The 18198-nt window shown below is 42.1% G+C and overlaps 1 protein-coding gene and 1 non-coding gene across 2 annotated transcripts; one reads left to right on the forward strand and one right to left on the reverse strand.

The window, feature by feature from the left end:
- Positions 1-202: 202 nt before the first annotated feature.
- Positions 203-17181, forward strand: LOC122781833 (melanopsin-A-like). The gene is made up of 11 exons (XM_044045893.1): positions 203-345; positions 8841-8983; positions 10686-10819; positions 10907-11110; positions 11603-11774; positions 12143-12319; positions 12415-12522; positions 14104-14293; positions 14387-14548; positions 15364-15423; positions 16684-17181. The coding sequence occupies exons 1-11, from the start codon at positions 238-240 to the stop codon at positions 16882-16884; spliced, it is 1659 nt and encodes a 552-aa protein (XP_043901828.1). The 5' UTR covers positions 203-237; the 3' UTR covers positions 16885-17181.
- Positions 13595-13668, reverse strand: trnat-ugu. The gene has a single exon. It is a non-coding gene; the product is annotated as a tRNA-Thr (tRNA).
- Positions 17182-18198: the final 1017 nt, after the last annotated feature.

Genomic DNA, 18198 nt, shown 5'->3' on the forward strand with positions numbered 1-18198 from the left:
GTGACACAAAACTTTCCACATTTTCTTTGTTACAAACATGTTCTTGTTTGTTGTTGCTTACCCACGTGTTGCACGCACACCTGTCATTCAGCCTATCGCTCGCTCCTTTCTTGTAGGCGCGCGCGAGGAGGAGGGGGAGGAGCGAGGAGCGCGGACTGTGGGAAGCGCGCGCTGCGCTGTGGCAGCAGCTGTTTCAGGTCCACGCGGCAGAGCAGCGGACGCGGTGCGGCGCGCAGCATGGAGACTCTGGCGCTGTTAGCGGCAAACGCGCGGAGCGGCAACGGCTCAGAGGTGGAGGCTCACCGGCGGATGGAGCTGCAGGTGTCCGCCTCTGCCGCTCCGACGGTGAGTACAACTGTCCACTCACATTCAGATCATGGAAGAAATGGACGCGTTTTTTAACAATGGATTTGTCTCAAAGAACGAGGTTTAACACACACAAGAGAACCTCACACGTGTTTCTCTCATTCGGCATAAATTGAACTCACAACCTGGGAAATTATATCATGATCATGTCAATTCTTGCACTTTTTGAAACTGATGTTTCACCGTGAAAATGCATCGCGTATGTACCCCTCAAAGAAAAACTTCCATTTAAGTTATTTTATTAAAGCAATTGTAACCGAGCGTACAGGCCGAATTAAAGAATAATGCATATTTATTAAGGAAAAGTTGTGTTTTACGTTTTATAAATGATTTACTGCCATGAGTGACGGAATCAAAATGAATGTAACTTTATTTTACATTGAGGTTCGGTGTAGTGAGGGCTTTAATTATTGATAAATGATTTAAAGGTAACATGCACTCACTGGCCACTTTATTAGGTACAAAGAACATATAATAATACAGTGTTGTCTCCTGCTGCTGCCTCCTTGCTGCCAAGGTTTGACTTAAAGATGATTTTAATTTAATACGTTCATGAAGAACTACTGGATATTTTCTCTTTTTTTGAACCCTAGGGTCTTTTATGACTTATTGTTGTACTTATTTATTGATAACTGTGTCTGTGTTCATGGTCATGGGCGTGAAGTTTACCAAAGGCTCTCATAAATATTGTGGGATGTTCCGTCCTTTGACATGTCGAGCAAATAGTCACGTCCGTCACCTTATGTACACAAAGTGTCACCATTAAAACAGATTATAATCCCTTTTTTCATCCCTGTGTCATTCGAAAAAATCCACCTGAATTACACGCTTTCATACATTTTTCATACAAATTAAAAAATTTTAATCTACATCTTCAATTTCACCTATTTTCCTAATTTTAGCATAAATGTAATTTCTATGATAATCCTGCAGGTGGTAATATTGTATTAATTAATGGTCAGTGGAGGCCTTTACCAAACAATGTGACAATTAATTAACTTCCTTTGATCAGGCTGATGTTGTTGGTTAAAATATTAATTTGATTAACGTGAAAAAATAAATGTCATTTAATTGATGTTTATTCAAATGGGACATTTTTGGCACTTAAGTTGCTGTGAGTTGAGTAAAAGACACTACACAAATAATAAATATAAAGCAAAAAAATAAAGTAAAATGAAAAAAAATGCCTCCAAACTTTAAACATAATGCTAAAAAATGCTAAAAAAAATTATTTAAATTTATTATTTTTGAAATAACCAGGTTTGATGAGGTTTTATTGATGAAATAAATAAATCCATGGGGAGTGAAAATAATTACATATCATTTTTAATGGATCACGTACGGTGCTAACAGGGAGCAAACAAGTTAGTGAGTAAATAATAAAGCATTAAATCAGTGACATGTGCTCAGCTGCTGGTTTTTTATGTAGCAAATGTTGAACTTAAAAGGTCATTATGCTAAAAAAATGGAACAAGGGTCTTTCTGCAGGAGGTCACATGATCTCACGGACATAGAAATAATAATATTAATGAAGATATTTCACATAATTTCAAAACAAAAGTGCTTTTGATATGGAACAATAAATACTTTAAAATTATAAGAAAAAACAACCTCACAAAAATAAGTCCTTATTACCTTAACGCCTCTGCTTCACATTAAATCTTTTCATCATATATATGGTTAATACACTCGCATGTAGAAGCTATTTAACCAAAATGACATATTTTAAAGCTAAAATATAATTATTGCTATCAATGAATTTACTTCATTTCACCATATGTAAACCTCCAGCTCAGGCTAAATTGAAATTAATTGAATAAAAGCTGCATTTGTGTTATTATGGAGTTGAGGACAGAGAGACACTGGCAGACTGAGGGGAAAAGAGAGAGAGAGAGAGATGGATGTGTTGAAGACATAAATCATCAGTTTGTCGCCAGGAGACACGAGAATGAAAAGCATCAGTGTGTCTTTGCTCTGAGGCTTCACTGTCAGTGTCTCAGGGTCCCAGGGTCTCAGTGTCTAAAGGGCCTCGGTGTCTCAGGGTTTCAGGGCCTCAGTGTCTCAGGGTCTCAGTGTCTCAGGGTCTCAGGGTCTCATGGTCTCATTTTCCGTCGCTGATGAAGACGTTGCAAGAATCGTGACTGTGATGGAATATAAAAGTGAAGCTTACTCTGCTAATGTGACCATGATCATGTGGCCAGTTCCTCCTCAGCATCCTGCTCTTTGTGCGTGTGCTTTTGTTTGTCTTTGTTTGTCTTTGTCGTTGTATTTGCTGCTGCGTGTTGTTGAATAAACACATATTGACGTGTGTCTATATCCAGGACATCTGTCAATGATGTTATTGAACCAAAACCAGAGTCGATGTTGGTTTAGAGTTTTTTTTTGTCCACACACCAACTTTCCATCCACACGCTCTGATGTCTCTGTGATGTCTCTGTGGAGTCCCTGTGATGTCTCTGTGGAGTCCCTGTGATGTCTCTGTGGAGTCTCTGTGATGTCGCTGCTGTGAAGTCTCTGTGATGTCTGTTATGTCTGTTATGTCTCTTATGTCTCTTATGTCTCAGAGATGTCTCTTTGATTTCTCTTTGACTTCTCTTTGACGTCTCAGTGATGTCTCTGTGGTGTCTCTGTTTTAAAATAATATAGTCCTTTATTAGTCCCACAGTGGGGAAATTTACTAATTTACATTTATCTTTGATGTCTCTGTGATGTGTGTCTGATGTCCAAATGGTGGAACGAACTCCCCATCGACATCCGGACAGCGGAAAGCCTCCACATCTTCCGCCGCCGACTAAAAACACATTTCTTCCGACTCTACCTCGACTAAGACGACAACAACAAAAAACAAAACAAAAAAAACCCCAACTTGCTCAGACATCGCACTTATGCGTCATCTTACATACTTCTAGCTCTTATTCGCTTTGGATAAAAGCGTCTGCTAAATGACATGTAATGTAATGTCTCTTGGATGTCTCTGTGATGTCCCTCTGAGGTCTCTGTGATGTCCCTCTAATGTCCCTCTGATGTCTCTGAGGTCTCTGAGATGTGTCTCTGTGATGTGTCTCTGATGTCTCTGTGATGTTTCTGTGATGTCTCTGTGGTGTCTCTTTGATGTCTCTGTGATGTCTCTGTGTCTGTGATGTGTCTCTGTGAAGTGTCTCTGAGATGTCTCTGTGATGTCTCTGTGATGTTTCTGTGATGTCTCTGAGATGTCTCTGTGATGTCTTTCTGATATCTCTGTGATGTGTTTCTGATGTCTCTGTGATGTCTTTCTGATGTCTCTGTGATGTGTATCTGATGTCTCTGTGATGTCTTTCTGATGTCTCTGTGATGTGTATCTGATGTCTCTGTGATGTCTTTCTGATGTCTCTGTGATGCCTCTGTGATGTCTCTCTGATGTCATGCACATATTTTCAGAAAGTTCGGACCACAATAATGACAATAACGTTAAAAGTGTTGCTGATGTTGTCCTCTCAAATCGGGAATTCTGACTTCCGACTACAACTGGAACACACTGTTTGTCTCTTTTTAAAAAATGTATTGACTGAAGCTGCTTGTCCTTCAGAGACACGTTAACGTGCAGTGAACGCAACTTTGTTGACAGAATGTGTGGAAGAAAAAAAATGTAATTCTCTGTTGGCAGGAATCCATTACTACTTTAATTACGTAACACAATTACAGTATGTACCTTTTCACCGCATGACTGACCCAGATTTCTCTCACTGTAATGACAGCTGTGTGTGTGTGTGTGTGTAATTAAAGTTTCCACAGACTATTATCACTGCTCATCTCCTCTCCTCACTGAGAAATCACTGTATTTGTCCAACAGTGCTATGATGATGGTAAAAACCACTCACCTGGTAACAGATGTAACCATCAACCTATTTTCATCATTAACCGTGATGTCATGGTTACGTAAAGTTTGACCTGGAGCCAAATGGAAACTTTCAGCTTCTTAAATATGAATATTTCCTGGTTTCTTTGTTGCGTAAAACAGAAAAACCATTCCAGCTTTGACAAACACTGATCAACATTTTTCTACATTTACCGACAAACTATCGCGAAAATAATCGAAACATTTTCAGGCCAAAACATCGTATCTTCATTTTTATTTTTATACAAATAGCTTAACAAAGACTCTCGTTGGCTAATGAGACATTGCTGTGATGGGTCTGTGATGGGTCTGTGGTTTGTCTGTGAAGTCTCTCTGATGTCTCTGAGATGTATCTGAGATGTCTGTGGTGTCTCTGATGTGATGTCTCTGTGATGTGATGTATGTGATGTCTGTGATTAATGCAACATTGAGCTGCTACCAGCCGCTTCGTGTGCTAATTGCTCTGTTAAATATTCATATGAGCTGTGCAGCGGCAGCATTGAATCATGGGTAACAGGTTTTATTTGGCTCATGACTCAACTGATAATGGCTGGATTTTTGCCCACAGTGTAATTATTGATGTATTTACAGATCTAATGACATGTATTATATTAAAGCATTGATTTGTTTTTAAAGTGAAAAGTTAAGTCAATTCTTTCCCCTCAAAACAAACAGACATTTAAAGAAAATGAGCCCCTCCTTTATTAAAGGTCAGCGCAGTGAACTTTGCACAGACGGAGAATTGATGTCACTGAATATAATCAGATTAACGAGGCATCAAATAAAATACGATAAAAGACGATAATTCAGTTTTCTTAATATCATGTACGACACGTTAGTCCGACTAAAATGGAGCTAGTCTTAGTCAGACTAATGTGATTCATAGTCTGATTACAGTGAACACTTAGTCTGACTAACGTACTTGGATAATGTGATTCATAGTCTGATTACTGTAAACACTTAGTCAGACTTGAGTCAGACTCGTCCAAAATGTCTTCCCCAGTCTTTGACCCTGAAGTAGAAGGCAACGACGACCACAAGAGACATGTGTGTCTCATTTGTCTCAGCATTAACATGAACAGCAGGAACGAGACACGGAACCACAGAACTGTCCAGCTCAGTGGCGGATTGACCATCAGGCCACCGGGAAGCGTCCCGGGGTATAGCTTTCGTTGCGTTTATCGTTCAATCACCGTCACCACAGCAGCCCCAGCCCCCTCCACACACACACACACACAGGCACATGGCCCAACAATCAATCCAGAATACCTAGAGATGAATGAAAAATATGATTTTGTTGCATAATGTTTGAGCCACTACAGGATAGTTCATACATGCTGAAATAATAAATCATCATTAAATACAGCTAGCTTTTTTGTTTACTTTTAATCTATTAGGCTGCAGCTTTGTGGCAGTTTTCTTTATTGTAATTCTGCACCATAAATGATAGTTTGACTATCATTATAAAATATACAAGCTCTATATCCCAGTCCACCACTGGTGCAGCTCATGTTTGTCATGAATTTGACAAAAAGTCTAAACAGATTATTGACATGTGGTGAAATGGCGCAGTAAGTAATGAAAATAGTAAAATGAAGAAGTTTCAGAACTGCGTCTCAAACAGGACGGGTCCATTTAACAACTGTAAACATCAATAAATAAACAAACAAACATAAAAACTGGTTGATTTATTAAAACTCTGATATGGTCCTCAGTGCAGGAATGTCCTCACAGTCTCTGATGAGACACGCGGCCTCATTATCTCCAAGGACGATACAGTAATTTATGCCGTTGGCGTGGCAACGGTAAAAACGGGGACGCAGCGATGTGAGACACGCGACGGAGACGAGGTTAATTACAGACAGCGACGGACTCATGGAGACATTCGGCCGATGGCGTCTCAGTGTGAGGAATAATAATAACCTCTTATATCAATATAAAATATTACAGATTATATACAGTATTACATATAATAAGGAGTTTTAATATGGACGTTTACGTTCATGTTTTAAAGCAGATCATTATTATGTGGTTTAAGATTCTAAAACTCCAACTGAATTAATTTAGAATTATTTCAGTTTCCATAGCAATCGTTTTGGTTATAAAAGAGATTTTCATACAACTTCAGCTGCAAATTGTATAAAATCACAAAAAATATTCATCACAAAAAATATTATTCAGTCATAATAAATTCATATTCATGTGCTTTTTATTTAATGGGACAACACAGTGCAGTCGAACTCTAAACCTGTTCATGTTCAAATGCCAGATATTCAAAAGTAATCAACAACTTGTCCAGCAGAGGGGGCTGTGAGCACAGATTGGCCTCTTTGCTCCTCCTCCTCCTCCTCAGAAGACGACAGTGAGGTGAAACTCAACGTAATGTCGTATAAAAATCAGTCTCACACACAGGACTGTTACAACATAGAGTGTTTTGCTATTGCTAACAATGTATCGTGCGATGTTTGCTTGTGCTGTACAATTTTTCGCAAGAACAAATCTGCTTCACAGCTGATCAGGTGAGGGGAGAACTGAGGAAGCTCCGGCCCCGGAAGGCAGCAGGACCAGACCAGGCTCCTCAAGACCTATGCTGCTGAACTCGGGGAGCCACTCTAATGGGTCTTCAACCTGAGCCTACAACTCGGGAGAGTGCCCACCCTCTGGAAGACATCATCCATCGTTCCAGTTCCAAAGAAGAACCGGCCCAGTGAGCTGAATGACTTCAGACCGGTGGCACTTACTTCACATCTGATGAAGACTCTGGAGCGGCTCTTCCTTAACCTCCTCAGGCCCCAGGTACAGCACGCTGAGGACACCCTACAGTTTGCCTATCAGGCAGAGGTCGGTGTAGAGGATGCCATTCTCTACCTCCTACAAAGAGCCCACTCGCATCATGACAAGGGAAGTGGCACAGTCAGGATCCTCTTTTTGGACTTTTCGAGTGCCTTCAACTCCATCCAGCCCCTTGTACGCAAAGAAAAACTCACCATAATGCGAGTGGACCCCTGCCTGGTTGCTTGGATTTCCAGCTACCTCACAGACAGACCCCAGTATGTCAGGCTGAAGGACATCACGTCTGACACTGTGGTCGGCAACGTCGGAGCTCCTCAGGGGACTGTGCTGTGTCCCATCCTCCCATCCTCACTCTGTACACTTCTGCTACAACTCTGAAACGTGTCACATCCAGAAGTTCGCAAACGACACGGCCATCATGGGGTGTATCAGAGACAATGAAGAGGAAGAGGAATATAGGAGCCTGGTGAGGAACTTTGTTGTCTGGTGCCACATTAATAACCTGCAGCTCAACACCTCAAAGACCAAGGAACTGGTAATCGACTTCAGGAGGGACAGACCCAGTTCGAGACCAGTTCTAATAGGAGCAGAGAAGATGGAGGTCGTGCAGACCTACAAATATCTTGGGCTGTAGCTGGACTACAAGCTGGACTGGACAAGCAACACAAGGCAACTGTACAAGAAGGCCCAGAGCCGGTTTTACTTTCTGAGGAGGCTACGATCTTTTAACATCTGCAAGAAGCTCCTGTGGATATTCACCAGTCTGTGGTTGCCAGTGTTCTCTCCTACGCTGTGGTGTGCTGGGGCGGGAGCACAACTAAGGCAGACTTCCACAGACTGGAAAAACTCATCAGACGGGCCGGCTCGTGGTAGGAATGAGTCTGGACCCTCTGGTGACAGTGGCAGAGAGAAAAACTGTGGACAAACTGCTGAGCATCCTGGACAATACCAGCCACCCTCTGCACACTGTCATCAGCAGCCAGAGGAGCCACAGAACCTCAGCAACAGGTTGCTCCTCACAAAGTACAGGACCAACAGGCTGGGGGACTCGTTTGTCCCCCAGGCCATCAAACTGTACAACTCCTCACTGGGGGGGAGGAGGGCAAACAAAACAAACAGTACGAACTAAACAAACAACTGTCCATAATCACAACTCACAGAAATGTGCAATAACCACAACAATAACAACATAATAACATGTGCAATAAAACCCTGGGCAATATGGGGTAACTGTAGGTGTGTGGGTATACATGTATGTATGTACTGTATATATATTTATATATGGGTATGTGTGTATGTATATATATATATCTATATATATAATTATATATATATATATATAGATATATATGTATACATTTATATGTATACATTTATATATATAGCATAGTTCATTTTTATCTTATCTTTATTCTATATTGTATGGTGTTAGGTACCTGGGGTGTTTCTCTTTCCGGTCTCCTGTAAAGTGTGACTCTAATTTTAACAGTGCTGTGTGTGGATGTTGGAGCTGTTAATTTCCCCGAGGGAACCTCCCAAAGGGATTAACAAAGTCGTCTGTCTGTCTGTCTGTCAATCGCGATTCAAAATCACCAGACACCCACATTCATGTGCCGTGTTTGCTGCAGCGAAAACTTAAAACTTAAGAAATATTACATAGTATCGCGATAAAGTGTCAGAATGAGAGACGATCTTTAACAACTGTGAACTTTATTTGATTTATTTGATTCTGCGTATTCTGTCTCCTCTTAACTCACACTCTGTAGTGACGTATAATCTACATGTAACGAGGTGTTTTGCCCTCCAGGTGGCGATGGTGACCAAAGCCCCGCACCCCTTCCCCACTGTGGACGTCCCCGACCACGCCCACTACACCATTGGATCCGTCATCCTCGTCATCGGCATCACCGGCATGATCGGTAACTTCCTTGTCATCTACGCCTTCAGCAGGTAGGACGTCCTCTTCGTCTATAGCGCCATGCGCAGGCCTGGCAGGTGTACTACAGCGCTGTTGTTGGAGGTTTTGTTTGGACAAAGTCAAAAAATGTTTTCAAAACAACAAAGAAAAAGGTTTGAGACAAAGAAAGATTTTCAGAAAATCTGCAAAAGTTTTTTTTAATGTGTCCACATGAACCCGATGTTTTTGTTTTCGTAAAAAAACGCTACTTTTGGAAAATGCTACCCTTCCGTTTCTGCATAAACGGCCGATTCACTACTTGGGAAACTTTTTTAAAATAACAAAGAAAAAGATTGGTTTTACTTAACAAGACAACAAAAACCCTACTTTGGGGAAAGGATGAGGTCATAGCTCTACCACTTTGTTAGATATTAGCGTAGCTAGATATTGATGCAAGCTTTATACGCATGCTCCTTAACTAGCGCCTCCTACAGGCCTGGCATATTTACTACTGTTGCTTTGGGAGGTTTAGTGTGGATGAAATGGGAAAACCTTTCTAAAATGACAAAGAAAACGATTGTTTATACTTTGTGACTTTTCCATGTGGATAGAGCCAAAGCTTTTTATCGTGTGGACTTTTTTATGGCCTGGCATACGTACTTCAGCGTTTTCGTGTGGATGAAAAATTCTGTGTTTATGGAAAACCTTTGAGCAATAAATAAGAAAAAAAAAGATTGTGGGGGGGAAGTTGTGTTTCCTTACCTTCGACGACCTCTGACCCTTGACGAGTGACGTGATGGACAGTTTGTCTTTAATCTTCAGGAAAAAACCTCTTTATTTAAAACTTTCAGCTTAAAAAGCTTTTAGACCATGAATCAATGTGAGCCTTTAATGTAGCAGATTTTATTGACCCTTCACTAAAATCAGACCACGAGGACGTTTCTATTGATCACCGGCTTATTTTAGAACTAGAGCGACACTAAGTGATTTTTCCGTGTTCTGTGGAACAGACCTGACGAGTCGATCACTGCACGTACAACACTTTCCATCACAGACACTTTTTCATGCACATGACTTTGTGCGTGTGTGTGTGTGTGTCTATTATGTGTGTGTGTGTGTGCATTACGTGTGTGTGTATTATGTGTCTGTGTGTGTGCATTGTGTGTGTGTGTGTATGTGTATGTGTGTGAGTGTGTGCATTATATGTGTGTGTGTGTGTGTGTGTGTGTGTGAGTGTGTGTATTATGTGTGTGTGTGTTTATTATGTGTGTGTGTGAGTGTGTGTGTATTATGTGTATTATGCGTGTATTATGTGTGTGTGTATTATGTGTATAACGTGTGTGTGTGTGTGTGTGTATTATGTGTGTGTGTGTGTGTGTGTGAGTGTGTGTGCATTATGTGTGTGTATTATGTGTGTGTGTTTATTATGTGTGTGTGTGAGTGTGTGTGTATTATGTATTATGTGTATTATGTGTGTGTGTGTATGTGTGTATAACGTGTGTGTGTATGTGTGTGTGTGTGTATTATGTGTGTGCGTGGAGTGTGTGTGTATTATGTGTATTATGCGTGTGTGTGTATTATGTGTGTGTGTGTGTGTATTATGTGTGTGTGTGTGTGTGTGTGTGTATTATGTATTATGTGTGGTATTGTGTGTGTGTGTGTGTGTGTGTGTGTATCATGTGTATTATGTGTGTGTGTGTGTGTGTGTGTGTGTGTGTGTGTGTGCGTGCGTGTGCATGTGTGTGTGTGTTGCAGGAGTCGTAGTCTGAGAACCCCGGCTAACATGTTCATCATTAACCTGGCGATCACAGACCTGCTCATGTGCTGCACACAGACGCCAATCTTCTTCACCACCAGTATGCACAAGAGGTGGATCTTTGGAGAGAAAGGTGATGACATCACTCATGACATCATCTCAGAATAAAAGCCCATGGCGAGGCTATGGTGCATGTACGATGAAGGATCTGTGTCTGCAGGCTGCGAGATATACGCGTTCTGTGGCGCCCTCTTTGGGATCTGCTCCATGATCACGCTGACGGTGATCGCCATCGACCGCTACTTTGTCATCACGCGACCTTTGACCTCCATCGGCGTGCTGTCAAAGAAGCGGGCGTTTTTCGTCCTCGTGGCGGCCTGGCTGTACTCGCTGGGCTGGAGTCTGCCACCGTTCTTTGGCTGGAGTGAGGACACACACACACACACACACTGTGTAATTCATATAAAGTTATAGTTAAAACATATTTAAGTGTGTTTGAGTTGGTGACAGACTTTTCCAACAGGAAACTGAAGTTTGTAAACCACTCACTCTCCCACACCAAACCTCAGAGAGAAAATCAGTGATTTTAACATCACACACACAGGAGGTGTTGATCCTCTGCTGCCTCCATCACTGAGTTCTAATGTCTTATTTTGTCTCTTCGGCATTAAAAATCCTTTGTTCAGATTGACCTCAGTGACACAAAGTGACCACACGAGGCAGCAGTAGACCAGCAGCTCCTGTGTCCTTGTGAGCTTAAATGACTGATTTTCTCTGTGGGCTTTGGTGTGGGAGAGTGAGTGATTTACAAACTTCAGTTTCCTGTTGGAAGGTTTTATTTGCTGAGTCACTGACAGCCATTAAGTGTCAAAACAACTCACTCACACTCACTGTTGTGTCGTTCTTCGTCCGTCAGGTGCTTACGTCCCCGAGGGTCTGCTGACTTCCTGTACGTGGGACTACATGACGTTCACGCCGTCAGTGCGAGCGTACACCATGCTGCTCTTCATCTTCGTCTTCTTCCTGCCGCTCTTCATCATCATCTACTGCTACGTCTTCATCTTCCGCGCCATCCGCACCACCAACCAGTCAGTCTGTGTGTGTGTGTGTGTGTGTGTGTGTGTGTTAAGGTTAGATTATGTCTCCAGGAAGTGAATGTAAGTCAATGTAATGTCCTCTGAAGTCTTGGAAACCAGATTCTGTGTTTGTTCTTTAGGTCCTTCTCTGTCAAGTCAGGACCAGTAGTCCTCATGGAGACCAAAACCTGGTCCTAATGAGGCAGAACCTCATTTCTGAGGACTAAGATTTGAATTGTGTTTATTGTTAGTCATGAACTGGTCATGGTTAAGGCTTTGTTTAGCCTGTTTAATGGAACTCAACATGGTGTCCTCAGAAGAATAGGTTGACAAACCCTGTGTGTGTGTGTGTGTGTGTGTGTGTGTGTGTGTGCTGACAGGGCTGTGGGGAAGATCAGCGGCAGCATGCACAGTCACAGCAGCAGTCGTGATTCGGTGAAGAGTTATCACCGTCTGCAGAACGAGTGGAAGATGGCGAAGATCGCCCTGATCGTCATCCTGCTCTACGTCTTCTCCTGGTCGCCGTATTCCACCGTCGCCCTCACGGCCTTCGCCGGGTAAAACCATCTCATCTGTCTGTCCAGAAATATTTGAGTTTATTCCGTTTTCTAACCACGTTTTTTCTTCCTCTTCTCTTTTTTCCCTGACGCAGCTACGCTGACATGTTGACGCCGTACATGAACTCTGTTCCTGCTGTCATCGCCAAAGCCTCAGCCATTCACAACCCCATCATCTACGCCATCACACACCCGAAGTACAGGTACAACTCTCAATCACAAGACTAAAACAAGCGTCCCCTGACCTCACTTTGGAATCTTTTCACATTTGATGTGTCTCGCTCATTTATGGAGGCTGAAAATCACCAAAACAGACGCCAAGATTCCAAATGACCGACTTCCTGTTGAGTTGACGCCGTGGTTACGGACAACTTTTAAGTTTGTCTTGTTCTATAACGTCTTCCCACCTAGTTTTGGGAAATTCGATGGAACTCTTAATTATTGCATTTTTTTGTCCAGCTGCAGTTCCTCTCATGCCCACTAGGTGCTTAAATAAATTGTTTTACAAAAGTTTCATTAATTCCGTTTATTCTTTAAAAGCTAAAAACTGCAGCCTAAATAAATTGTCATAAATGTTTCCTGTTTTGATTTCATCATTCACCAAAACCACTTCATTTATTATTTCCCTCTGAAAACGTTCAAGTGTCAGTAAGTTTGAAGAATAACATCAACCCAGTCAGGAAGCTCCGCCTCCTGTAAGTGCTGTAAGTGCGACGCAATTAACCTGAATGTGAACTGGACTGGAGGGAATATAGCACACACACACAGGCACACACACACACACACACACACAGCACACCCACACACGCACACACACAGATTTAAAGGCTGTGGGATGAAACAGCTTATGTAACGGTTTGTGCTGCTAGAGCTGAAGAAATGAAGTTTGACGATCACGATATAAAAACCATTTTTATATGCCAATATATATCAAATCAATATTACTATACGTCTCATCAATAATCTGTAAATACACTATAAACTGTATAATCTACTGTTTATGGTCTGTATCACAAGATCTTAAAATACACTTATTATTACCTTTCATTTCAGATAAAACCTGCTTTATGTCTTTACATGAAGGATATTTACATGTTACAAACAAACACATTGACAATAATTATGTTCACATTTTAGGCTCAAAATGAAACACATTTAAAAGTTAGATTAGTCAGACTAAGGCGATAATTCAGTTTTCTTTATGTCACGTTTGTCCGTCTAAAATGGAGCTAGTCTTAGTCAGACTAAGGACAGTGACGTGATTATCTGTCATAAAGACACTGCTGGGTTTCAAACGCAGGACCTCCTGTTTACAAGACAGGAGCTCTGACCGACTAAGCCACAGCGCCTCCTGTTGTCCGAGTCCTGATATTAGAGAACAAAGGTTTAATGTTATATTGTAAACTAAACCCCAGCTTTAAAGCTGCAGTGTGTCATTTTGGTGATTATTTTATTTTTGTGTTGAACTTATTCTCAGTTGACATTGAGTGCAAAATGTCTTCCTGAACACCAGGGGGCGTTGTCCATGTGAACACATCTACGGTCTCTCACTAATCTCTGTCTCTTTCATGTCTGTCTCTCCTGTCTCTCTCCTGTCTGTCTCTCTCCTGTCTGTCTCTCTCATGTCTGTCTCTCTCTCTCTCTCTGTCTCTCATGTCTGTCTCTCTGTGCCTGTATGTCCCTCTCATATCTGTCTCTCTCTCTGTCTGTCTCTCTGTGTCTGTCTCTCTGTGCCTGTCTCTCTGTGCCTGTCTGTCTCTCTGTGCCTGTCTGTCTCTCGTCAGGGTGGCTCTGGCTAAGTACATCCCGTGTCTCGGCGTGCTGCTCTGCGTTCACCCTCGCGACCTCCGCTCCACGAGCAGCAGCTTCGTGTCGACGCGTCGCTCCACTCTGACCAGTCAGTCGTCTGACAGCCAGTTCAGACGCCAGAACACCAGCAAGTCCCGCCTCTCCTCCGCCTCCGACAGCGAATCGGTACGCTCCACCCTGTGCCAGCTGGTGTGTCCTTGCTTGTGTTTGTAGTAGAACATGACACTGTGTGTGTGTGTGTGCGTGTGTGTTACACAGGGACTGACCGACACTGAGGCTGAACTGTCCAGTCTGGGCTCCAGACCGGCCAGTCGTCAGGTGTCCTGTGACATCAGCAGGGACACTGCGGAACTGTCCAACCATAAACCCTCGTCCAGCTTCAAGTCCAAGATGAAGAACGACTCGGGCATTTTTGAAAAGGTAGAGAGAGAGAGAGAGAGAGCGAGAGAGAGATCAAAGCTCTACACCTGCTGTAACATAAAACAGGATTTGAACCAAGAACTCAAGGAAAAAACTGATTTCATCCACCTGATAAAATCTACGTCAGTTTAAGTCTACGATGTCTGCGTCACTTATCTCACTGTTACTGTGGTTTGTAAACCACCCACTCTCCCACACCAAACCCCATGATTTTCACATCACACACACAGGAGCTGTTGATCCACTGCTGCCTCCATCACTAAGTTCAAATGTCGTTTTTCGTGATTTCGGCTTTTGAAATCCATCATTCTGCATCATGCAAGTGACACAAAGTGACCACATGAGGCAGCAGTAGACCAGCAGCTCCTCTGTCCCCGTGAGTTATAATCACTGATTTTCTCTGTGAGGTTTGGTGTGGGAGAGTGAGTGGTTTACAAACTGCAGTTTCCTGTTGTAAACGTCTGAAATTAGTGTTTTTAACGACATTTCACTGTCATGTAGCTCATGAATGTTATGATCAGGACGTGGCTGACGATGTGAGGAGGATTCTGGGTCAGATGCAGCTGTTGCACTGAAAACACAGACTAAACACCAGCATAAACAATAATCTGCTGCTTTTTTTGTTTTTTTAATCTGCTCAATGTGTTTTTCATCTTGCATCAGAAAATCCTCTTTGTCTTTTAATCTCAACCATAGACTGAGTATAATTTAATATATTAAAAATTCATTGTATCTCATGAGGGATGATGAATGATGAGGTTTCCTCCCTGATGGTCATCATTATTAATTTTAATGTCTATATTATTGTTTTGCAGATGTCCTCTGACACAGATTACACCGCGACAGGAGTCAGTGAACGCAGCAGCCTCCATAATGTGAGTCCATGCTCATATCTCACACACTGTCCCTTTAATAAAGAAAACATATTTAACTTTAAATTAAAAATTAACATGAACTGTGGCTGGCTGCTGTATCTGTCCCATCCCTCGTCATGTTATGGTGTGTTCCAATTGTAGTCAGAAGTCTGAATTTCTGTTTTGTTTCGCAGTAAATCAGTGGCACGCATTGTATTGTTTCATTTTTATTCGTAAACATATTGCTACGATGTTTATGTGAGCAAAAAAACACAAACAGTGTTGTTATTACATGTTTTTTGAACTTTGTAGAGCAGAGAAGAGTTGAGTAGAGCGGAGTAGAGTCGAGTAGAGCAGAGTAGAGTCGAGTCGAGTCGAGTAGAGCTGAGTAGAGTGGAGTTGAGTAGAGCGGAGTAGCAGTAGAGCGAGTAGAGCGGTAGAGTCCAGTAGAGCGAGTAGAGGGAGCAGAACGTAGTAGAGGAGAGAAGCAGAGTAGAGCGAGTAGAGGAGTAGAGCAGTAGAGTACAGAGGAGTAGAGGAGAGAGTAGAGCGGTAGAGAGAGAGTGAGGAGTGAGTAGAGTTGAGTAGAGCCAGTAGAGAGTAGAGTAGAGGAAGAAGTAGAGAGTAGAGTATAGAGAGAGCTAGTAGAGTTAGTAGAGCGAGCGAAGGAGTAGTAGAGAGAGGTAAGTAGTGGAGGGAGTAGAGGGAGTAGAAGGGAGAGTAGAGAGTAGAGTGGTAGAGTGAAGTAGAGTGGTAGAGAGAGCAGAGCGAGTAGAGTTGAGTAGAGCGGAGTAGAGTCGAGTAGAGTAGAGTAGAGTTGAGCAGATCGGAGTACAGCGGAGTAGAGTTGAGTAGAGTTGAGTAGAGCGGAGTAGAGCAGAGTTGAGTAGTAGAGTAGTAGAGTAGAGAGCAGATCGGAGTACAGCGGAGTAGAGTTGAGTAGAGCGGATTAGAGCGGAGTAGAGTTGAGTAGAGCGGAGTAGATTCAAGTAGAGCGAAGTATAGTCGAGTAGAGCGGAGTGGAGTGGAGTCAAGTAGAGCCAGAGTAGTAGAGAGTAGAGCGAAGTAGATTCGAGTAGAGTGGAGTAGAGTCGAGCAAAACTGACTATAACCCCTCAATAAAATCACCTTACGATATCTCAATATTGTAGCATTTTAACGTGCAAAAAACATGCTAAAATTTAAGAACCGTACTCGCTGCCCACGGATTTGAGAATAGGGAGTACGCAAGTATGCACAAGTATGGATATTGAGAAACGGCCCGTGTTTCTTGTCTGACAGGGCGGAGACTACACAGACGGACACATGGCGAGGAGCACGATTGGTCGAATCCCAAGCATCGTCGTCACCACCGAGACCAGCCCCTTTCTTCCCATTGGACGAAATGGTTCACGCACCCTGCGCAGCAAAACAGGCAACAGCAACAACAACAACAACAACAACAATAAATACAAATACATGGGGGCGGGTCTGTGTGGGTAGACAGACTCCAGCAGCCAATCACATGCATCTTCCTGGTCAGCTGACGTCCTGTCAGATATTTAGAGACATAGAATTTAGAGTCAAACTGTCTTTATACATCGTAGGATTAGAAACAGCAAAAACATTCAGGTTTTAACGATGAAGTAATTCACTTATTATCACAAAAACACCAACATCACACGTTGTTTTAAGAGACCTTTTTTTTGGTGGTGTGGGGTTTCATGAGTCAGTCCTCCCTGACTGTGATGTGAGCGCCCCCTACTGCTGAGCATCAGCTCAGGTCTATGATATCTTAAGTTCACGTCTTTATCTCACTGTTACACAGACTTTTCCAACAGGAAACTGAAGTTTGTAAACCACTCACTCCCCCACACCAAAGCCCACAGAGAAAATCAGTGATTTTAACATCACACACACAGGAGTTGTTGATCCAAATTCAAATGTCTTATTTTGTGGCTTTCGAAAACCTTTGTTCAGATTAACTTCAGTGATACAAAGTGACCACACGAGGCAGCAGTAGACCAGCCGCTCCTGTTAAAAGTTAAAATCACTGATTTTCTCTATGGGCTTTGGTGTGGGAGAGAAACTTCAAAGACGCGAACATATCCTTAAAATATCGTAGACTTAAACTGCCGTAGATTGTATTATGTTAAGTAGCTAAAAGTAGTCTTTCCTTTTGTCATTTGACTCCAGCTGTTGGTTGCACTTTATTATGAAGTTGCTCAGTTAGCTATAGTATTAGCCTCAGGTGAGAATTCATGTTTTGTGATTTTTTTGTTCAAGTAACATAAGACAGAAATAAGTTTGGAGTGCTAATCGACTGCGTTAAAGTCCCAGTGTGTAAGAATTAGTGACATCTAATGGTGAGACTGCAGACTGCAACAAACTGCAAAAACCCTTTTTCTAAGCTAATCTGGGAACTACAGTGGCCTTCACAGGCCAGAAAGGATGTTGTCATCAACAAGTTGTTTATCAGCTGACGAGACTTATTCTTAGCGAGAAAACAAACATTTACAGATAGTTTATTCAAATTCAAATGTTACACACTGGAGTGAATAAATCCACGAAACATAAAATTCTTGATTCAAGTAAAATTTAAGTGAATATTTTTTTGTTTTTCTTAGATCAAAGTCGGTGCGCATGTTAGCATACGTGTGCTAATGATGCAGGAAAATGCATGTTCAAATTAACGTGTTTTTTTTACAAACACTGTGGTTTCCTGTTGGTATTTTTGTTTAAAGTTTCCCGTTGACTTTTTTCTTTGGTCCATTGTGACATAAATTTAGGACTTAAGTGCAAATAAAACCCAAATTC

This window comes from Solea senegalensis, linkage group LG15 (genome assembly GCF_019176455.1).
Source record: "Solea senegalensis isolate Sse05_10M linkage group LG15, IFAPA_SoseM_1, whole genome shotgun sequence".
NCBI classification, from domain to species: Eukaryota; Metazoa; Chordata; class Actinopteri; order Pleuronectiformes; family Soleidae; genus Solea; species Solea senegalensis.

What these genes read in the sequence shown, in the direction of transcription:
- LOC122781833 (XM_044045893.1), top strand. Translation starts at nt 238, where the DNA reads ATGGAGACTCTGGCGCTGTTAGCGGCAAACGCGCGGAGCGGCAACGGC. An exon ending in CCGCCTCTGCCGCTCCGACG is followed by an intron (nt 346 to 8,840) that starts GTGAGTACAACT and finishes TTTGCCCTCCAG; the next exon opens with GTGGCGATGGTGACCAAAGC. An exon ending in GCCACCGTTCTTTGGCTGGA is followed by an intron (nt 11,111 to 11,602) that starts GTGAGGACACAC and finishes TTCGTCCGTCAG; the next exon opens with GTGCTTACGTCCCCGAGGGT.